At 27.0% G+C, this 25,000-nt stretch overlaps 1 protein-coding gene across 1 annotated transcript; it reads right to left on the reverse strand.

Annotated features, from left to right (window-relative positions):
• Positions 1-24,788, reverse strand: LOC129958785 (pantothenate kinase 1-like). Its single transcript, XM_056071459.1, has 10 exons — positions 24,651-24,788; positions 22,888-22,944; positions 22,205-22,383; positions 11,125-11,298; positions 10,282-10,526; positions 9,780-9,956; positions 9,279-9,402; positions 9,072-9,197; positions 3,550-3,604; positions 1-2,628 (listed from the first exon to the last, which is right to left on the reverse strand). The coding sequence occupies exons 2-9, from the start codon at positions 22,937-22,939 to the stop codon at positions 3,551-3,553; spliced, it is 1,131 nt and encodes a 376-aa protein (XP_055927434.1). The 5' UTR covers positions 22,940-22,944; positions 24,651-24,788; the 3' UTR covers positions 1-2,628; position 3,550.
• Positions 24,789-25,000: the final 212 nt, after the last annotated feature.

The following is a 25,000-nucleotide window of genomic DNA, read 5'->3' on the forward strand; positions in this document are numbered from 1 at the left end:
TTTTCTTCAGACACATTCTTTATAATAACAGTTAACACCTAAAACTCAACTAAGTTTAACAACACATACAAAAATAACTGAGGTACAAATAACAAGATAAATACTAATTTTTACCTCTTAAAATAACGTAAAAGAATAAAACTGATAAAACAAATCGAAGTGGACCCTTGTATAATAAAATAACTGCCAACAAACATTTCAGACTACTCTATTATAGCACACAATTAAAATTTGAAGATTGATCTGTTTTCTGATTTTCTAGTGAATGTAATAAATTCTTTAATTTAATCCATTATTTTCAACTCTAATTAAATCCATTTCTCTCTTTCAAAGTTCATACTTTTAATATCATCAGGAACAAATTTTCATTGTGAAATTCGTTTCATTATTGTTATTATTTTACATGATACACAATTCAGTGAGGAAGAAAATTTGAATTTATTCTTCTGAATTTTTAATTAAAAGATTTTAATTTTTTTCCACCATCAAAATTATTTGAAAGAAAAACTAAACATACACATGTGTCTGTATCTATAAAGATTTAAACACAGTGAGTAGTCAAAATTATTCTTCATAGAGGTTATAAATTTTACCCGGGTAGCATTTCCTCACATGGTTTTGATTACTCAGAGAGCATCAGACTAGTGACAAGCACATATTCCATTGAGAACTTCTTATCTTTTAAAAATATTAATTCTTACTTAAGGGGAAAAAAAAACAACAATATTTGCTCCTATGAGGGAATAACATCAGCTGAAGAAATGTTCTCATTATTCTTTAAAATGAAATAATGATTGATTTAAAGATATTTTAACTATGAATAAAATGCAAAATTGGAATCTATATTATGTTTATATTTTGGAATTATAGTGTGTAGCTATTGTTATTTAAAATTTTAAATTTCTTCCATCAGTAAATATTATGGATAAAAAAAATCAATGGTTCCAATAAAGCAATAAATGCTTTCACGTGCTTCTTTAATTCAAATAAAAACAGCCGGGGAGCAATAAAAGAATGTTTTTTTTTTCATTCACTGAAATCATTACTGATTGGCATGAGAGCATCATATAAAAAATGCTTTGTAACATACAAATATTTTAAAAGTTTGGAACACCCTCTTTATATAGAACAGTAACTGGCAGAATGAAAGCCTTACATAAAAATCATTTTGTAAAATTAAATACCTTAAAGCTATTTAACTTTTTAATTTGATACACAATATTTGTTATACAGAGGACCACTTGACAATAGAATGTTTTGTTATTATCACAAGAAACAACTGAGTACTACAGATATACCTTTTAAAATAAAAAAATAAAGTTCTTGTCAATTCTACAAAATAAGATAAAATTCTGTTAGCATACATTTTATGAAATAAGTTTTATTTGAGAATTCTAAACAAGCAAATAAATAAAAAATTCTTTAACAGTATAAATATAAAGAAAAAGTACGCACGAATATACAAAAGTATCGGTACTTACAAAATATATTATAGAAAACTATACATTATTTAAAATTCTGTAAAAAATACATAGTTTACTTATACTACAGTGAGCAGCTACAGGAGTTTCAAGCATTCGTACCTTCACAAATTTTCTACAGCTACAATAAATTTATATCATTATACATACTAAATAAAGAAAATTAAGAAAATAAAATACATTTTTGATATACATAATAAAATAAAGAAAATTCATTTGGAAATTAAAAACAACAAAAGCTTATATAGAGTCAAAGGCAATTAAGTAACTTGGCAACTTAATAAATAACTATGATACATAATTTTTCAAACATTGTCAACATTTTCAGATTCACAGAGATCATTTAATTCATTATATATATTGAGTAAAATTGAACATAAGTAAAATTCATTTCTTAAAACAGATAAATAAAATATAGCACATTCATTATTTTTATAATAATAAATAACTATAATACAAAATAATTCCCTAAAACATCAACAAAATTTCGGTTATAATAATAATAAAAATCCACACTTTAGTGTAGTAGGATACAATACTAAGTAACTTCTGAAGGGAAATTCTATCACACAAACATTTTTGAGCTAAGTCTATCACAATAAAAAGAGAGACTTAACCTCGTTGGCATTTCAGAGTATTAAAAAATGAAATTCTTCCAAAAATCAAAGCATCAGAAATTAAATTCATTGAAAAGGATACATTCTAATTTTCCAACAGTTTTTTTTATTGGAATAAAATTTACATTGCATTGAGCACATTTTATTATATAAATATGAATAGTAATTAACAGAATATTTTCAAAAGTATCAAAATTTACCATGCAAATATTTATGGTTGATACCATGAACAAAATATCACAGATATGACACTTTTCATTAAATTAATCATCAGATTATATTTATTATGAAAATCACAACATAATCTTATCCCCAACTATAGCAAAAGGAATGATTTTTATATTCAAAGGTTAAGCAAATTTTAAAATTTACTATGAGTAAAATGATCACAATAAATCGTAACAGGAATGAACTCTGAAATACAGATGGAGATGAACTGCACCGGATACCATTTGTAAAATAACTTGTTTTCAAGATGCATGCTGCCCACCAATATGGAAGTTAATGTGCAATAGAAAATGAATAGAGGCCTAAATAGAATTAAATTTAAAATATATATTTTTTTCACTTAGTTGTAAATAATAATAAAATATGTAATTCACATTTTCAAATAAAATTTCATGATATTCAATTACATCTTATTAATAACGAAATAATATTTGCATGAATGAATAGTTGTAGCATTCTGAAATCAAATCTTCCATAGTCATCACAAAAGCAATGAACAGTTTTAGAGTATTCTGTGCCCTTGTAATTTACTGTAAATTATCTTAAAGTTATGAAGTTCATATTATTTTATAAACAATTAACTGCAAATCTTGGTTTTATTAAAGTACAAAAGTCTTGAAGAGTCTTATAGATAGACAACAATCAAATGCTTATTACTTTTGAAAAATTGTAAATGCCAAAAAATTTCCCACTGAAGTTACATAATAAATACCAAACATTGCATTTCCTGCACATCATTTAACCAAGTTTCACAATGATTCTACAAAATAGAAATGCAATTGTGTTTTTTTTTTTTTTTTTTTTGGTTATTGATAAAGTTATCTTCTTCAGCTAATTTATATTGAACTTACTGATAACATTTTTTAATACTTTTCCGTATGTTGACTATAACAGGATGGTCAAGACTGTGGCAGATTATTCAAGACCGAACTATCTTTGTTCTGAACGCAAGTGATTTTGATCAATTACGTAAAAACTCCAACAAAAGATCTGTGCAATACCGCAGTAAGCAACAAAACAAAACAAAACAAATTTATATGCTTAAGTGTTTATAAAAGTAATATCTACTAAACTTTCAATATATATTAAATTCTGAATTTTTTCATACATATTAAAATAATATCTTTCCAATTGTTTTTTATTTGGATATACGAATTAAAGTAAAATGTAGATGCGCTATTAATAATACAACAGGCACAGAAAATATGTTTTCATGATATTACCTTAATTTCCAGTCTTCATTAGCTCCATCAAGCATCCAACTGCACCAAAATATCCCTGAAAATCATTCAGTTACCGTAAATTTCAAATATAACTTTCAACTTCTATACAGAAATTGCAATACTTTTAAAGTTCCCAGAATTTGGGAATATAAAAGAATGGATGTGCGCAATTAATTACTATTCAAATGTTTTTGGTGATGGCTGCTAAAATTGTTAATATATACAAGGTGGTTAAAATTAAAACAAAATTGTTAAACATACTATTCAAGACATGGGGAGACGGATTACACGGGGGAAAAAAAATTAGTTCCAGAAACAGCGATAGATGGCGCTGTGCAACAGAAAATAGCAGATAATGTTCATTAGCAGATAAGGAACAGATCAATAATGAAAACTCAAAATTACAAATATTCTGTAAAAACAAAAAGATTTATCTTTTAAATTGCTCAGTATGTAATTTAAAATATATTGGTCAAACTAGCACCGAGCTCAATTTAAGAATTAACAATCACAGATCCGACATTAAAAACTTCATACAAAATAGGACTACTGATTTTGAACTGGAGCATTTTCAAAACCATAACTTTAATAATATAAGTATCTACATTCTAGAAGATAATGTTAACGAATTAAGCAAAAGATTAGATCTGGAAAACATTTTTATTTGTAACCTTAAAACTTTATTCCCTTATGGTCTCAAAAATAAATTAAATGGGGAAGGTTATGCAGATTCAAACAATAATTGCATTTATCACAAATTTAACATATTTAAAAATTTTCTATATAAAGATAACTATTCTAAAAGAGACAAAGGAAAAGGGGGCAATTTTCAAATTATATTTGAGGAATTTCACTGTAATCATTACTGTAATCTGTAACCCAATAGTGAAAACATTCACAAAATTAGGAAATACATTTTTGGTCTTAGAAATAATAAAATTAAATGGTTATTAAATAATAAATTCGGGGATTTAGAGTTTAAAAATCCGCACACAAAATGTATTATTCTAGATCTAATTAAATGTAAGCTTAACATTGGAAAAAACGATTAACTTTTTAATAATAAAAATAATGTTTACAAAGAATTCTGTGTGATTAAATTCTTGGATATTTACTTCGAATATCTAAAATTACCCAAAATTGTACATAATAATAATATATTTTTTTCTCTTTCAGATAAAACAACTGTTTCAATAGCGTTTAGTTATACTTCAACGTTAAAGAAAAAAAATCTGTAACTATAATTACTATAGCAAAAATTTAGATAAAATAAATAAAACAGATTGTTACTGTAATAAAGAAAACTTTAAGGATTTTATAGATGTTGATAAAGGACATATTATTACAGGTAATTTGAAAATTATTGAATCCAACTCTTTAAGAGAATTAATGGAAAGAGGAACTAAATTTAGATTAAGAGAAAAAATAAACCATAATAAAATTTAAATTTCTATTGGTAAAGATTTGAATATTTTTATTGCTAAATTATCTAGAAAATACCATTGGCCTGCAGAAGATTTCGGGGAATGGAAAGTGAGAATTTTAGAGGAAATAAAAATAAAAATGAATATTGATATTGACAGATCTAAAAAACGCGTTTTTTATTTTAGCAAAACATTAAAAAACGAAATAAAAAATTTAAAAGAAAAATTTGTTATTACAGTAATAGATAAATCAGCAAATAATTTCTGTTTAATTTGTAAATATTATTATAAAGAACTTTTAATTAATGAATATAACTCTAACGAAACTTATGTTTTAAAGAACACCGGGAAAAAGGAATTAGATAAAAGAATGCTAGTTTCGCAAAAAAACCCCCAAAATTAAGACTTGCTCTCTAAATTATCCTTATTTATTGCCAACAGTTAAATTTCATAAAAATCCATTAAAATTCAGATTCGTGACTTGTAGCATTGGCAGTTATAATTACTATACGGGAAGACACTTCTTTAAATACCTAAAAATTAACCTGGACAAAATCAAAGATGAAGACAATTTTATAATTTCTAGTAACAAAGAAGTACTGGATTTTCTTAAAGATAACAACATTAATAAAATTAATACTTATGATTTCGAAAATTTATACTCCAATCTACCTCCTGAAAAATTAATAAAGGTCTGTACTTTTTTATATGATGAATATTTAAATGAAGATGTTATTCCTAAAAATAACTGGCTAGAGTTATGTAATTTTAATATTACTGAAAATTACGTGTTTAATGGAATCAATTTTTATAAACAAGTAAAGGGCATTCCAATGGGAACAGCTTTCTCAGGTGCTTTAGCTAATATTTTCCTACATTACTATAAGAATAAAATTAAAAAATATAATTTAATAAACGGGTGGAGGTATATTGATGACCTACTTTTGATTAACTTGGACAATACTAATATTGTTACCAATTGCTATCCAAAAGATTTAATTCTAACAGAAACAAATAAAAATCAACTTGAGGCTACCTTTCTGGATTTAAAAATCGAAATTGCTAATGATAAAACAATAGTTGGTATCTACGATAAAAGGGATGAATTCAACTTTAAAATAACAAAACTTTGTAATTATTATTCCAATCTAAACTCTAAAATTTTCAAAAATCTAATTTTTTCACAATTTAACAGGATCAAAAGGGTTTGCAATAATAAAAATTCCTATATTGAAGCATCAAATAACCTCATAAAAAATTTAATTAATAATGAATTTCCAAGAAACTACTGTAATATCAACTTTTTGATTATACAAAATATGATTTGGGATTAATCCCTTCCTAAAATTAAATAGAACTTTACTTGCATATTAGATCACTCAATAGATGGCGCTGGGAAACTACAATTATTATTTAACTTTAATACGTTAGCTTGGTGTTTTTAAAAAGCGGGAATCACAATCGATAGCTTAAAATTTCCTTACTGCTGGTGGTAAGTTCTTTCCTTTTTGTTTTTTCTTTAATGGTTCAAGTGTTTTTAGTGTTTATTGTTATTTTGTTATTGTTTTTTTTTTTTTTTTTTTTTACTTATTTGTGGTTATTTTCTTCTAATTTGTTGTTTTGTGTGTCCTTGCTGTTAAAATGGTATATCTCTTAGGCCTAATTTCAGGGGATTTTCGGGTCACGAGGAATCATTATTAGACTTTTGTCTGCATTCCCTCACAGAAAAAATCCCTTTTTTTGAATCCCTGCCTGAGGGTGACCCTTGAAAAAGTCTTCAGGCCGGATTCTTTTTATATTTGGTTTTCTTATTAACTTGATTTTAATACTTTTGTATTATATATATATATATATATATATATATATATATATATATATATATATATATATATTAGGGAAAATAATTTAATGCAAATATTAACTAATTAAAATTTAAAAAAAATTATAAATATCACATTATTTTGAATGAGAATGCTCGAAGCAGATAGCAGTGTCCATTTGTCTCACACATAAAGGAATCGAATAAGTTTTACACATTGAACATGCTTTCTGCACGAAGTTATATTTTTCAGGCTCAGAAACGAAATATGTTGCAAAGATGGCGATGCCCCCATACATAACCTTTGAAAACTCCATTTTGATATGTTTTGAAATTGGTTTTAATTTTATAAAAAATTATAAATTTACCTCAACGTTATTTTACGAATATGTTTGATTAATTTTGCAAGTATTGTAACTTTAAAAAAAAATCCTATATTCAAGTCAAAAATTGAGGTATTTTTAATAAATAATACTAAATACGATGGAAGATGTATTCCAATGTGCTGACATTTACAGTTCTGAAAGGAAATTAGAAAATGTTTTTCCAGTGATTTTTTCAGGTTTTACAAAGAAAATTCTTTTTTTTAAAAAAAGATTTAAAAACATTGTGTCCATTTTTGTGATACCATCCAGAAAAGGGTTAAGGAAGAGGAGAAAATCTGACAAACATAATTCTAATTACTGATTTTCAGATATTTAAGTAGGGGGGAAAAAAAAGCATGAATTATATCTTACTTCTATAATTACTTCTTATACAAATAAGTAATTGTAAAAAAAAGTTTCTGATTCAATAACCGAAATAGGATTAATAATGAAAACATTTAATAACACAACAAAATTAGAAGAGAGAAATTCCCAATATTATGTTAAAAGAATGACATTTGAAAACTGAATAGACATTTTTATCAATGACATCTAAGGACCATTTGAAGCTGAACCGATTGTTGTAAATATATGGTATAATATGCCTTACTAAATAATTCTAAGCCACATAATTGGACACATCATGAGATAAATGAAGGAGATAAGTATATATATATATATATCACAACATATGTTTGCATAACATTTATTAAAATGCTTTATCTTATAGCACTCAAAGTGTGAGTATTATTATAAGAAGAATGATTACTCAGTGCAATTGATTAGCATCTTATATTCATTATTTAATGTTTTAGTAAATTTTACACAAATATTTATTTTCTTAAAATAAAGGGATGGTTTCGGACATCTTTAGAGGAATAAACAATCATTCCAGAATCATAAGAAAATTTATTAATGTATCTATTGTTATACCAATAAATGCAAATATACCTAAAAATAAAACAGTTTATTAATACATATTCGTATATGAGCAAGAATAATCAAATCAAATAGAAAAGATGAACTGCATAAATCATGAAGGTAGAAATAGCTAAATAGAAAATATTATTGACAAGACATTTAACATGATAAGGTAAAGATGATCTGCAATCCATAAGAAATTTTTACAGCCCAACTATTTATTTTAGACATCAATTAAGAATATTTTAAAATAAACAAATTAATACTATCACATTAAGGTCATACCCGTCTTGTTTTTATGCAACTCTATCAGATAATGACAATAATAGTAAATAAATTTCAGTGATAATTAATTTATGAATTATATAGTGTTGGGAATTCACAAAATTTTATTATTATTTAACACTCGGTATCAGTACATCCTACTAACTCAACTTCATTATGCTAGTGAAAAGTGATGATACATCAGATAAAATAAAGCAGATCTTCTTTAACATTTTGATATTGAGAACAATATAAAAAAGCAATCACAATCGCGGAACCTTTGTTATTTTACCCAAATTTCAATTTCAGTTATCACTTGGGCAGAAGAAGAAATAAATGACTAATCAATGAAATGTCTCAACAGAATCTGATTTTTCATGAGCAATTTCTTCCAAATATAAAATATTCAGCAAAATTTCTGTGGAATTTCATGTGAAAAAATTAGCAAAAGCTCATCATAAAAATGGAATAATTATTTTAATTTCACAAAAGTATTAGAATTATATTTGTTCAGTAAAATTCATTTGAATTAGTAGTACATTTTCCATTTGAACACAAGCTACATTTTCTAGACAAGCAAGGTTCATAATATTATTTTTCTCATTTTGACCATTTCTTACACATTTACTTATTTCAATCTAATATGTACCTCTAGTTAATAAAGAGATTTTTATGTGTTATGAGTATATGAAAAAATATACAAAAAGAGAGAGAGAGAAATGTATGTACCTCATGCTCCAAAAACAAAGCCTTCAAAGAACCAGCAGACCAAAAATCCATTGCATATGCTAATAATTTCATTGAAAGGATATTGACCCGTAAAAAATTTCCAATGAAAACAACTTTGTTTATACCCTAGGAAAAAACAAAGATCATTACCTGTATTTGAACAATTATAAACACAAGGTTACAATTCTGCAGCTAACACATACATACTTCACTCACTGCACACATTCGAGCAATGGAGCCAATATTGTTAGTAATGGTAACAAGAGTTGCACGAGCTAAGTCTTCTTTCTTAACAGTAGCTCTCTTAGATTTACTTATCATGTTCCCAAAACTAAAACGATAATTTTTCAATTGTTAGAATTAACATATTTTCTTGATAAAAAAAATTACTTTAAGCTACATATATTAATTAGATGCTTGTCGTTACAATTTTTCTTACTAAAAATAATAAGGAACACTGATGGAAAAGAAACTTAAAATTAATTATAAGGGATTTAAAAATCACAAGTAAATATATTTGTTCATTTATTTTTCTTAGCATAATATTCTTTATATAATTTAACATGGTTTTATAGAGGCATAATTAAATATGAATGTAATGTTCATCAAATGAGCTTGAAATTGGTTAAAAAGTTTATTATCATTATTTTTATGAATATAAAGGGACAATAATAAATATGGTCACTAATGCTAAAAAAAGAGAATTACCTACTAGCTACAATGTCACCCTGCAGATTAAATTTTGAATAGCTACCTCCATAAATATCCCGCACAAGTTTATCTACTTTTGTGCTATCACCTTTTTCTGCTAAAGAAATAGCTTCTTCAAAAGTTTCACATCCAGTAAGTAGACAACAAAGTCCTAAAAAAGTACCACCACCTAAGCTAATAAAATAAAGAAAACATTAATAACATGATAATAAATAATATAGAATATTGAAAATAATATTGTAAAACATTATTACACAGATTTCTTACATTGATATGGATCAAATCATTTTCACGTTTATTTTTCCTTAACAGTAGAAAATAATAACACAGAGATTATTTAAATCTTTAAACTTTTATAAATAAATTATAAAAACATCAATTTATCCATAAAAGGAACATTACAATAAATATTTCTTTAAAAAAAAATAAAACAGAAAAATTGCCAAATCTCTTTTGCTGAACTGAGAGAATACATTTAAAGCAATTTTTTATCACGTACCTAGTACCAGTAACCCTTTTGAAATTTTCAGGTGAATGAACAGCTAACATGCTCACTCCAGAGCCAATATTTACAACTAAAAATGGATACAAATTATTCAAATCAAAATATTCCTTCTTGCACTTTTCATCATCAGTTGGATTAGACCAATAATAACATTCTGGTTTGTTATAGGCTTTGATATAATGAATTCCCCTAATTAATGAGTCCAGTTCATCAAATTTGTGCAGTTCCATATTCATTTCCTAAATAAAAATAAATCATTTATTTATAACAAAATTTTTTGGAAAGATGTGAATAACAAAAATTTCACAATATGGATTCTAATTTTTTCAAAGAATTGTATCAGAAATTTTTTATATATAAAAGGGAATAAAATAAATATAAGGAAAGAATAATATATAAGGTAAATTTCAGGAAGTAAATATGCCAAGTTTCTGACATAAAATGATTAATTCTCTTTTAGCATTCATCATTGCAAAAGTTATGATTTATGACAGGATTAAAAGTGTTTATTTTACAGTGTTTTGTTATACCAATGAAGCATTTATGCCAAATATTGTTTTTTCTTAATATGAAGTCCAACGAATTGAGGCTCTTTAGGAAGAGAACTAATTACTGTTTTCTATCAATCATCAAAATATTCTCATTTATTATCCAGTTAACTTTTACAATATCAAAAATCTAAGAGAAAAACAACCAATTTCTATATATTCTCTTTTATGCATAAAAAATTTGCATCTATGTTACTATTAACGAGTAGCAAACTGAAAATTTACTATATTACAAGCATTGTAATAAAGTCTATAAAAACAATATTTTGCAGCTAAAAAATACACTTACGTTATGAAAGTCTTTTTCAAACTTAAAAGCCCCGCCACCAGTAGCACAGACTGTACTAGACAAGTACGCCATACCCTTTGACTTTGCTAACTGTAAGAATACACGCATAGCACTGGTTGGAAAACGAATGAAATGCAATGTTCCTGTGCGACCACCAATTACAACATTATCCATCTAAAAGACAAACAAACAAACAAAAAACATAAGAAAAATAAAAAATGTCAAATTATTGTAAAATAAATACAGCAACAATTTTGAAATTTCCATATTTCAATAAAATGAAATACTCTACAAACAAAACTTATATTAACACTCAATTATTAATTGTACTACTTAGAGACAATGCATATCCACCAATCTGCATTTATTTACTGAAATTATTTATTTGTAGTAATTAACAGTGTAAGTATGCATATGCACCTTTGGTTCAAGGAACAATCATTTGTTTACCCAAGCAGCAAGAGTGGTCGCTAAATGATTGTAAAACTGTCGCATTGCTCGGTAAGAACTTGCTCGTATTTCTGGGACGTCGGTGCGATATCGGATTCCGACAATAATTTTTTTCTCTTGCCTCTGACGGTTGTCTTTTTTTTTTTTTTTTTTTTTTTTTTTTTTTTTATCGGAGCGAATTCCCATACTTTGTGCAAACGATGGTTTCAAGTAATCGCCCCGTAGTCGGTGAGATGTCCAGAAAGTCTCTTTTCCCAGGTGGCGCTATGCGAATATATTTTAGGAATTTCCCATGAATCACCTTTCGTGTATTGGATTTTGGAATTCATTGTGCAACACGTTCTATTATTTCGAAAAACGTGGTAAGTGCAAATTATTTATTATAATATATATATATATATATATATATATATATATATATATATATATATATATATATATATATATATATATATATATATATATATATGTAAATAGTAAAGTATTTATTCTAAATAATGAATAAAAAAGATAAACTTTTGTTAAAGATGTTCGAATTTGTTGATAACCTGAAACATGTTCCACATGATGTTATTAGTGTTATAATATATATTATAAATATTTAAATTAACTATCCACTGTTAATCTCTCTATTTCATTAAATATTGAAACTTTGTTAATTAAGCTAGTAATTTCTTTTTCCTTCGTATTTGTTTTTTTTTTCTTCCTCAAATGATTTCAACTGATTCTTGTTAGCTTTTTATTTCGCGTGTTCTTAAATTATTGCAGTTATTTTTCATTTTCATTTACAATTTCTTTCCTTTTGTTAACAATAATTTCAATTGTTCAAATGAAAAAAGTTTTAAAAAGTGGGAAATTATGTTTTAGTATATCAAAAACATTTGTGTAATTATTTTTATTTTGACATGAGGCTAAAAAAAGTTTAACAAAATATACTTACTGTAAACTTCGAAAAAAAAAATTCTTAAAAACTTGCGATTAGTAGGTATATCTGAATACTTTTATATGAATAGTTTATAATGATTTCACATTCCACAAAATAGTAACAAATTTTACTCCCATTAGTTTGGGTTACTTTAATTTTTCTAAACATTATTATGCTTATGAAATTCCGTAAGGCATTTGCTCGTTAATTAAACATCTCCAATTGTCAATAAATATTTTATTTGTACTTTTAAAAGAAGTCCAATTATTATTCTAATTAAGAAATATGTTTTCTAGATTCATCCAATCTGGTCAAAAAGGGAAGGTGAACCTGAAGAAAAGTTTATGTATAATTCTTCATATACAGAAGAAAATTAAATTATGCACATATATAATATATATATATATGTGTGTGTGTGTGTGCGGAATTTTAGAAATTTCAAACTCTTCAAGTATTACAAATAGTGTCAATAAAGTTATTTTGTTTAAAAATGACTTTGTGACAAAATTATGCATTCTTGAAAGTCATAGTTTCAGGATATTGCTTGAGTGTAAAAGTCATTACAGAAAATTCAGTCAAAAATTTGAAGTAAATTATTAGCACACTTAATATTTCTAAAATTTTATTTAATGAAGGTTATTATAAATCATTTGTTTTGCATAGTTGTTTTTTCAACACCCAAAAAATAAGGGGAGGGGGGAGGAATAATAGCTATATATATATATTTGCTCTATTACTCAAATTAAGAATAACAGAAAAGCAATTCTTGTTATACATTAATAATAAAGTATAAAATTTTCACAACATGAAGTAACTTTATAAATTAATAGTAAACAGTGAGAATATAAGAAATTTCGTGTAATTTAAAGAAGTGTTGTAATGTTATGTATTACACAATTTTTTCATCAATGCATTAAAAAAAAGGGGGAAGGGAGGTAAAATAAGCTAAAATAGGATTTTTATTCATTTCATTCATTATTTTTTAGTAATGGTTTGCTTATTGCTCATATTAAGAAATATAAGAGTATACAGTAAGGAAATCTTTTTATAAGAATTATATATTTTTCTATTTTGAATTTTCATGAAATAACTTAAAATTAACAGATGTCGGCAATATTAAAAATTTAAAATTAGATGTAATATTGTGTGTATATATATATATGTGTGTGTGTGTGTGTAATGATATTTTAAACTAATTTCAATTCTAATTAATTTACAAAGTTTTATCTTAATTTAGCCCATAGTAAGTTCATTCTCTTATCTCTTGATCCAATTCCACTTTTTCTACTTAATTAGTTCAAGAGAAGCTTTATAAAATTGCTGAATCGGCTAAACGCCGACACATTCACACGCTCCGCGTGAAGGGATAGAAAAATGTCCAGTAAGCACATTCTTTTTAAAAGATCCCTGTGTTTCCCTTACTTGTGATTGACATGCGTCAGAAATCCCTATCAGAATCTTAATAATATATTAGCACTGTAAAAAAATATTTTCACTATAAATATCTCATGTTATATAAGACGTGGGATAATTTATTTCTCTCTTCTTCTCCACCACTGATCTTGTAACGTTCTGCGGCGGACGTCCTTGTCCGCGCGTTCTTGTAAATAAATCATGCCGGCCTCCGGGGAGAGAATAAAACGAACTTAAAAATACAAAGTCTCGTCACTGCGTGCCGCACCTGCATTCTGTTTCACATAAATTAATGTTTGCTTTTACACGCACGCACGCGCACACACACATATCAGTAAAATTATACTGATTAATTATAAAATTATCAACTGTTTAACATTCATTCCCTTGCATTAAATAATGAAATAAAAAAAATTGGAGATAAAAATGAAGGAAAGAAATCTTATATACAGATAGACATACAGATGATCAAATTTAAAATAATTTCAGATTATTTTAACATTTAATTATTTTCCTTAAAAAGCAGTAAAAAAAATTCCTTTTGCCATTTAAAAATTGTGCAGCGTAAGAATATGAAAACATATATGCTACAATAACAGTTAAAAAAGTTGAAGAAATTAGAAAAGATAAAATGAAGATCACGGAAAATGCCATTCTCTCAAAAGCAAGTAAGTGTTTTAAGATTAAATTTATCAAAATAAGTAATAAACAAAATTATTTATAAGTAAAAAAAGTAAAATAAACTACGCAAAATATTTCGTATTTTCAGTCGTTTGGCAAAATTTTGAAAGTATGATAGTTTGAAATATTATGACATTAGTTTATAGAGGTTAAGAAAACTAAAAAACAATATTTCAGTATGATGCCGGCAAGTGTCCAGTAATAAATCGTCTAATGACTGGTATTTGGTCGCCCATTGTTAAAATAAATGGGGAAATTATTGCGATTGGGTCGCACATTGTCAACATATGTCGGAAAATGATCAGTAAGTATGTCGGAAACAAGTCACGACAATCCTTGCCCGGCGCTATAAGGCATATTTGACCAACGATCTTCGGCTGTTTGGGTACTCTTATCAAACTCATAAGTTGATCCTAGATGAGTTTTTAACCATAGCAGATTGTTAATTATGATTTTGTTAAGAAAAGTCTAAAAATACATCATAATGATTATTAAAATGTAAATATAGTTTTATGAGAGCAAGAGCATAATGGAATTGAAAATTGGAATTTAATGGCATAAATGCAAAGCAAAAACATACTGCATTAAAACATAATGAAGTTGCAATTTATCTACAATACAAAATTATAAGCAAACCCTTTTAGACCTTTATTTCAAAAAAAAAAAAAAAACCCTGCATTTATGATTATAAATAGCATGTTGAACTTATTTTTTAAAAATTAATTTTACATCTATACATATAAAGGATACTTGTGTTTTATCAACATATACTGAGGAGTCAATATTTACCTCAACTGTATCAGAAAGTGGTGTCGTGATGATATTGTGATTTTCACAGAAACCTTGCAAGTTTTAAAAATAATTAGTTTATTTTAAAACACAAAAGATAACACTAAAATGGGCGTTAGACCCAACGAATATCTGACGAATCAAGATTAGCGCCTTTCAATCAAATGCTCCACTTGAGTATTGATACTTATGAACACATCTGTCGAAAAAAATTACTTATACTTATGAACACAACAGCACCACCTACCAGTTTCGTTATAACTCGCAACATACTGGCCCGCGATGAACAAAGGTTCGTCATAAGCTTTAAATTTACTATCAAGAATTATATAATATTCAATACTAATAAAAACTTTTTTTAAATACAATGAATGATGCGTTATAAAAATAATATTTAAAAAAAAACGTTAATTTCAGATTATTTAACAATAATTAAAGATAAATTTTTTTAGAAACTTTAGAAAGGACCTAGACATAAAACACACTTCCAAGAAACTAAAACGAAATTTAAATATAAAATGATTAGTAATATTATATATAATGCAAACATTTTAGAGTCATTAATTATCATATTTGCAAAATGGCAAAGGTGAGAGTTTGCAGCTGGGACGTTTCGAATTCACAGTTCATTGTTTTTAGGTCCACAACACATACTTTTCCCATCAGTACATCGATAGAAATTAATTACTATAGCTAAGAGCCATTTTAAAGGTGGCGGATTATCATCTTTCACTAGCACAAAGTCACCAAAGTTCAAGTTTGTTTTGTCTCTTTGCCACTTAGCACGCCCTTGCAAACCGAGAATGATAGTCCGATGACCAACGTTTCAAGAAATGTCGAAAAATTAGCTGAATTAGCTTCCAACGTACACTAGGTGATATTTTATTACTGATTGCATTAGGCTCAGAAATGGCTGTGTGCACAGTCCCAATAAGGAAGTGACCAGGTGTCAAGGGACCGAAAACATGGGGATCGCTGGAGATTGTCACAATAGGTTAGAAATTCAAGCAAGATTCAATTTGAGTTATTATGATGAAAAATTCTTCAGAAGTGAGCAACTGGATTCCAATTGTTTCATTTGCTTTATTCCATTCCCCCATAGAACCCTGAAATGAGGGACAGAGAGAGCACTGAATTTCCATATGATGCTTTCTTTTCCATAGGACCTTTTTAGTTCATGATCTGCATCATGGAAGTTAGTCCCAGTGGTTTGCCCCGACGGGTCACTAATCTTTTTAATGATGCTAAAAAGGCCTCTAAAGAGAGATCACTCTCACCTTACAGATGTATTGCTTTAGTAGTGAAGCATATGAATAAACACACATAACACTTAATCGGTGTCACTCCTCTTCCTTTGCGAGGTTTCACAAGGAACGATCCTGCGTAATCGCGGCCTACTCTTGAAAAAGCTCTACTTGGTACAACTTGAGTTGCTGGAAGATAGGCTATTATTTGTGCGATTCTTGAAGCATTTTATACAATTTCTGATAAATTTGTGTACTGCATCTCTATAGTTAATAATCCAGCATTTCTGACGGGAGTAGTAGTAAATGAATTACCACTATGAAGATGTATTTCATAAACATGTTTAATTATTAGTTCAATTGCATCCTGTTTTTTATTATCAGGTATGTTTGCGTTTTCTAATCTCTCCCAGCAAGCAGGATATCTTCGTTATCCAAGGAGGTATTGAAAGAAAAATTCTACTGCTAGCCAATATTTTTTCCTGCTCTTAAAGACGACGTTTCTTCTTTAAGCTCATTTTTCTGAAGTAAGCACACGATAGCATTGGTATCTTTATCATGTTCAGAAACAGTTAAAACTCCTTCAACTTTTAATGATGAAGAAGTAGCATTGTTCACAAATCTAAAACACCATGCCACTACATATTTGAGCCTATTCCAGGATTAGAATTTTGTGAGATGTCAAATTCATTTTCATTATTAGAAGAGGTGCACACAGCAGTTTTTCGTTGTTCTTCAAGAGAGAGTTCTCTAAGTTTAGGATCTAAAATAGACTCAACTCGTTGATTATTAAAATTACCTTGCATTAGCAAAGGTGGACCAAATTTCACTGTTCACGAGGTCTTTTAGTTTCGCACCACGAGACTCAAGATCTGAGAGATATTCAGTTCCCTTGCAAAACTGCCAATAAGAAGGAGCGATTAAATTCTGTATCTATCTAACACAATTTGCTACGAAAGGTTTCCGATTATTGGCAGAGCACTTAAGCCAATGTAGCACTATTTGAGTCACTAAAACAATAAATATTGCACTCGTTGATTTTGATAAGCGTTTTCAAATAATTAGCTATTCTTGCAGCAATGTTAGCTGCCATCAATTCTAAGAAAGGAAGAGTTAATTTCTTTAGAGGCCCTACTCTGCTTTTGGATAATGCAAAGGATGTCTAAAAAATACCGAGATTTTGAAAGTATGCTATAAAACCATATTCTTTGATATTAGCATCAGCGAACATTATTAGAATCATATATTCTGTCTTAATAGCTGCACCACTCAAAAAACATATTCTATGAATATGAATGTTCACAAGTTCCTCAATTTCAGAATACCAAGTCAAGAATTTATTTCTTAATCTATCAATTCTCAGAATTCCGTCGCAGCCAGATTCCCATAATTCTTGTACCGTAAATTTAGCTCTTACATATGCAGAAATTAATCCAATTGGGTCATAAATTTTGGATACAGTTTGTAAAATGAGTTTCTTTGTTATTTTGTGTTAATTAAGTCAGGCTCAGAATTGTGTTACATCTAATTTTAAATTGTCCTGATCTATATCCCAATTCAAACCTAGAATTTTTGAGGAGTTTTTATTTAAATTATTTTCTTCAACATCTGTACCGTTTTTAAGCCCCAATTCTTTTAAAATTTTAGAATTACTCTTCATTTTACGGAGATATATGTTTGCATCTTTCAAAATCATAACACCAGTAGCTGACAAATAAAAGGCTTTGTAGTCGCTTTCTGACCAATGGTGAAGGTCATCTACATAAAAGGAATTAATAACCTTTCTACAACATCACTATGTTCCTCTTTATACTTTCTTATATAATATTTAATAGTTGCCGCAAGCGTGAAAGGCGATAGACAAGTTCCACACGGCAGGCGTGACATTTAATATACTTGACATTGTGAGTTATCATCATTTCCGAATCAAATAAATGTTTAATAATTTTTCGTATCTTACTCAAGTAAAGTACCTTTCATATCTGCGCCAAAGGTTATTTCATGCCAAAGGTTATTTCATAAATTTTAAAAGGATATCTAATAAGTTGCGTCCCGAAATTAAACATTGTTTAAGGACTTAGCATTTCTGTCCTTAGATGAACAGTCATAAACGATTCGCATAGTGGACGTTGTTTTTGTCAGGATAAATTATAGTGCTATGAGGAGCAAAATAGCTATCTCTTTTATGTTGAAAATGATCCCTGTCACGGCATTATTCGATTATTCCCGTTTCTAATTGTTCATTAATTATTTTCTTGTATTCATTAAGTAACCATTGATTATTTTTCAATTCGTTTTTTAACTTCAAAAATCTTTGTTTAGCAACTAAGAAATTATTTTTATGCTGTAATTTGCATTCATTAAATAACAACTTAACGATGTATTTTCCATTTTCAAACTGCAAGTTTTTCCTAAACAGCTCAATGATTTCTAAATCCTCTCGGATAATGAATCAACGTCTGTCATAAAGAACTCCTCTAAACGCCCAAAAAAGTATCAAACAAGATAGCTGACTCATTTACTTTGTTAACAGAAGTATAACATGAAGTAATAACCGAAATGTTTTGATTTGTAGAGGTTCGTCCACACAGCGTTTCTCCAAACATTGTTTGAATTAAAAATAATTCCTGGGATATTTTTGTGAAACGACCCGATTGAATGTTTCAAAAGTAATTCATCCCGATTAATATGTTTATTTTGCTTTCACCTAAGGTATGATCTGCAAGTAGAAGGTATTCTTTTTTTCATAAACTCCACAACAAAAGGAGGTATTTGACCCTGAATAAAGCTAGAATCATGTGGTAATTTATCTGTTATGTAAACCTCAATAATTATGTTTTTTGAGGAATCAGTTCTACTTTTGAGATTAATGGAGTTTACTGGGAATTCTTTTTCTTCATATTACCGAATGAATAGACTTAATTTTTCTATTCTTTTTATGGGTAAATTTAAAACTTTCGGTAATTCTTTTGAACAATAGCTCAATTCAGAACCTGAATCTATCAAGGTATGAGAAATATTTGATTTATTTTTATTTTGAGCGATAACGAAACATGCTTGAAATAATGCGTATTTTTTTATTCAATTGCGTAGTAGATAATATAAATTAGTTTTCGTTAGAGCTCGCGCTCACCTCAATTACACGATTTGTTACTTCGGGCTTACTTTTAGATGAACAGTAAAAAGTTTATTATGGAATGTATTTTTACAAATTTCACAAACTTCGATTCTCGTTCTACAAAATATTGCCCGATGATTTTAAAACAATGATAAAATAAATTATATGTTTTAAGTGCTTTCTTTTCTGTTCATCAGTATAGTTAATATACTAAAGGGAATCATAATCATTATCGATGTTACAAAAAAATACAATACTTCTTAAAGGAAGTGTTAAATGCGATAGTTGATTTATTTTTAAACTGACATTATTTTTGACCCCTTGTTTTGGGTTAGTCTTCCCATAGAGCTATTAACCAACATAGTGGCTTCTCTATGTTCCATTTCTGTTTTGATGAATTCTATTAATTCAGTCACTTCAATACTTCGTTTAGATGACCTTTTTCTATGAGAGACAAGTCTTTGGATAACAACTTAAGTATGATTGGGTTCAATAACTGGCCATACGACCCACTAATGACATCCAAATTATCTAAATTTTTACTACATATTTGTAACTGATCATAGAGTTTTCTTAAACTAAAAATATTAGAACAAATTTTCACTAGTTCCAACTGTAAGAGCATCTGCACAAATTTCGATATTATCACGTCTTTACGACAAAAACCTCTGCTCTAAACTTTTTATACATATATCATTATTATCTTCATATAAATTATAACCAGATACATAGTTATACGCATGACTTATTAATAAATCTATTCAAATATGTAAAATTTTCAATTTTAATTAAGCTGGAATTACAGTGAATTGCACTATCAAATGAATTAAAAAATTCAAGCCATTTGTTCGGATGTCAGCACAACCTGCACATTTTTCCAAATTTAATTTAAGTAGATTTATTGATGTGCTCAAAACAATATTTTTGATGTTTTGATGTTACTAATACATATACTGGTTGCAGGTACAATTGTTTTTTCTATAATTTTGCCACTGTTTTCTTCATTTTACTGACAATTTTAAATTTATTCATCATGCTTTTTACATGCAAGTAACTCATTATCAAATTACGTTTCGTCTATTATAAGAGTATCAATCTCTGAATTAAGTTTCTTTAATTTATCTTGATATTCTATCAAGAGCTCATGTGACAAGGTTATATTTCCTATATGATCTTCAGTTCATTCTGAAGTAAATAAGGCTTCAAGTTTATTCAAGACTGTAGTGGTTCTTCCATGTACAGCAGCACTTTTCTTTTTTTAAATCTTCCTAACTCGTCCGTCCTGTTTTGTTTCTGAGATTGATACTTAGAACAAATTCAAAACTTTACAGACCAGATGATGGCTTGATCCTCATTGGTGGACCCAGAACAATGAGGGTTCAAGAATTACATCAATTGTATCGGAGGGTGAAGTCATGCTGGTGTTATGATTTTCTCAGGAAGCTTGCAAGTTATATATATATATATAGTTTATTTTAAGACACAAAACAACACTAAAATGGATGGTAGACACAAACACAAAGAAAATATGATGCATCAAGACTAGCTTCCTTCATTCAAGTGTTAGTACTTATAAACACATCTGTGACACAACAGCACCACCTACCAGTTTCATTATAACTCACAACATATACTTAATATAATAAATACATTAATATTGAAACTGCTGCACTCTACACAAAGATCTACAAATATATATTTAACAGCAAATAAATAATTAAATATTGAAATTCCCTCCATGTTAAATTTTGAAAATCAATTCATAACTTTGCTTTAAAGCATACAAAATAAATATTCTCAATATTAAAATTGGAAAGATAGATTTGAAATAAGCTTCATATGAACTACATGTGTGGCTTAACATTTACTTTGAAATAACATCTAAAAAGTAAATAACAGAATAAAATGTATAACATTATTGAATTCTTCACCTGAATTTTCTTTCAGGAATATCATTTAAATTTAAATAATTCAACCAACAATTATACAATTATCTAAAAAGCAACACAAATATTTCAAATAAAAATTTGACTAACAATATCATGACATGCATTTTATTTCCAACTTTACATGATCAGAAAGGAAATGAATATTAAAGTCTTATTTAATGTCTTTAATTTTAATATTTGCTTCTAAGTCTTTAGATACAAAAATCATTACAAAAAAGATAGCCAACTAAAAAATCCACTAAGGCTATTCTAATCTGATATAGAAAACTGAAGCCAAGGAAATTATTTATTTGCCCACAGATTTAAAAAAAAAAAAAAAAAAAAAAAAATCAAATGAAAATTAGGAAAGTCCAAAGACTTATAAAACTGAGAATAAAAAGGTTTTGAGGTAAGTATTTAGACAAATAGAATTCTTTCTCTACATGAATGTGCAACTCAAAAGAATTAAGTATTGAGACCTCCAATTATTTTTTTAGAATGGGCAAGTTTATCAAATAAATTCATAATTTACCTGAAGATGTACGTCTCTTTTACCAGTAGTGCCATAAGCAGAATTTGAAGTCAAATAATGATGGATTTTTTTTACTGCTCCTCGTTCTGCTTCTAATTCAGCAGATGTACTATCAGTTGGTTCAAAATAAACTAACTTTACTAGAGTTCCTCCAATATCCATTCCAAACCATGGCATTGCTAAGGGAAACACAAAGTATACACGAAAAATTGCAGAGTTATATTTCAGTCTGTTAAGAGAATTGGAATTCAAAAACTATGATATGATTACAATGCAAATTGTCAAAAAAAAAAAAAAAAAATCCATCCATATGTTTACAATAAAAACATTTACAATTCACTATATTACATATGTTCAATTAGAAAACTATTTAATTGTATATGATGTTTTAATACTAAATGACATTAACTGTTAAATACTATACATTAAATAATAAATAAAATTTAGGAAAAATGACAGCCCTGATTATTTTTGCATAGATAAACCCTTAAAATACTATTAAAAGATGTGAAAACATGTTAAAGTTGAAATCTATCAAATTTGCAATTTTATGATATATTTATCATTGAACTACAATATCTTTAAAAAGCATGCATATTAACAAAAAGATATTATTTATTTAATGCCTCTTACAAAAGTCAATGGCTTTCTCAAAAATGTATTATTTTAAAAATGAAACTTACGAGGCGCTGACTGAATGCAGTTTGGACCATCACCTATTTCATTAGAAGCCATTTTAGCTGAAATATACATATATATAGATACATAATAAGAAATGCATATCAGACTGACATTTTTTTTACAAAGTTTTTAATTTTTAACTTTACATCAGAATTTCCAACTAAAATTTTTAAAATATACAAGCATTAATAGGTATATATTTTTTAGTAATTCAACACCTCATATAAAAAAGTCACATTAGCAAGTTTTTAAACAGAAAAACTAAGAGCAATGAATGTACATATACAATGATTAAACTAGATGGAAATAACTGAATATTAAATTCTTGATTATTAGAACTCTATTATTCTGTAGAATTTATTCTTTTTTATAACAAATCAATAAAAAAATTACTTTGATTAAAAAATAAAAGAAAATAATTCATTTAACAAATTAATATAATGAACTAAAAATTTGCGATAAAGATAAAATTTGTAGTGATTACTATTTGGAACTTCAACAGTGAACATCTTCAACCATATTTCTATGCCTTAGTATACAGATATCAATCTTATAGTATAAATTATATTTCATTATGCTAAATATTAAATATGTAACATAAATATTGTAATTTTAAGATTAAAAAAAACTGATTTTTTTGCTGAGTAAACTGATCTTGCAGCAGTTTAACAGCTTGCAATAAAAATAATTTGTCTAAATAATAACTTTAAAAATGATTAAACAAGAAATTAAATAAAATTTACTTCACAATAATACACAAATGGTGATTTATTCTACAGAACACTTTAAAAATGTTTTTTTTTTTTTTAATGCAACTAGGCCTTGCGTACATAAAATCTTATTATCTTTGAAAATAAAATTTCAATCATATAAATTTTGAATTCACTGATACAATGCAAATATCTTAATTTATAAATAAATGTCTAAATTTTGGAAAATATGACACATAGAATTATATTTTAAATGCATAACAATGCAGAAAAATTAGATATGTAGGTATATCTATTTTAAACCATAGATATTAGAAATATATGGAGGTGGTATTTCAAGACAAAGAACAAATATTCATGGAGAAAAAAAAAGTAAATTAATATGCAATGCAATTCAATACAAAGAGCTATAGTTCTCTACTCCCATTATCCAATGCAGCTATGCTTATTGCATAGGAAATTATAAGACTAAGGGATTTATTTGTAGACATAAAATTAGAGATTTATGTAACATAAGATTTTAAGAAAAGTGGTAGAAGATTCACAAATAAAAAAAATAAAGAAAGAAGAAGTAGAAGCTAAAATATTAGAACACTAAAATTAATTTTCTATTTTTATTATAAAAATTCATATGTGATTCATATCTGAATAAGTTTCAACAAAGAATATGAAAAAAAAAAAAAAAAAAAGGCCTTGCATTTATTTTTTATTCAATATATTAAAATTACCAAAAAAAAAATGAACCCCCTTAAAGTTTAAATTGATTGGAAAATTTAGTTTAAAATAAGAAAACACAAGCTTGTGTTGAAAAAATATTTTTAATCAGAATAGATTCTTATTTTTTAAAAACAATTTTACTCAAAATCCTTAATAATAATACCATAATAATAACAGAGGTAAAATAGTTAAATGCAAATATTCTGTAAAAAATAAAATAAGTGATTAAGCAAAATATCATAAAAAAGCTACATAAGAGTACAAGAATAAATATTTCACTGCACAAAAAACATTATATTCATTTCAACAATGAAATGCCAAGGACAGCAAAATCATACATTTTTTATCACTATTATTATTTAGTTCATTGATGCATGGGAAATTACGAAGTGATATAAATTATTTATGTAAACAAAACCATCTTTAAAAATTAAAAAAAAATCATAGCTATGTGTAGCAGAAATTAAACAAGAGATTTAAACGATGCGGTTAATAGAGACACGGTTAGAAACAAGGAACTATTCCAGTCGTTTTTCTTTAAACAGATTTTCTTTTTATTTCATCACCGATTTAACAGATACAAAATTCCTAAAGGAAGCATTTTATTTTTTATGTTGATAAAAGATTTTAATCTTATTTCATTGTTGGTTTTTTTTTAATTTATTTTAAACATTTTTTTTTTCATTCA

The sequence above is a fragment of the Argiope bruennichi genome, chromosome X1 (assembly GCF_947563725.1).
Source record: "Argiope bruennichi chromosome X1, qqArgBrue1.1, whole genome shotgun sequence".
In the NCBI taxonomy this organism is placed as follows: domain Eukaryota; kingdom Metazoa; phylum Arthropoda; class Arachnida; order Araneae; family Araneidae; genus Argiope; species Argiope bruennichi.

What these genes read in the sequence shown, in the direction of transcription:
- LOC129958785 (XM_056071459.1), bottom strand. Translation starts at nt 22,939, where the DNA reads ATGGCTTCTAATGAAATAGGTGATGGTCCAAACTGCATTCAGTCAGCG. An exon ending in TTGAAAAAGACTTTCATAAC is followed by an intron (nt 10,527 to 11,124) that starts GTAAGTGTATTT and finishes ATTTTTATTTAG; the next exon opens with GAAATGAATATGGAACTGCA. An exon ending in CTTTGTTTTTGGAGCATGAG is followed by an intron (nt 3,605 to 9,071) that starts GTACATACATTT and finishes AATGATTTTCAG; the next exon opens with GGATATTTTGGTGCAGTTGG.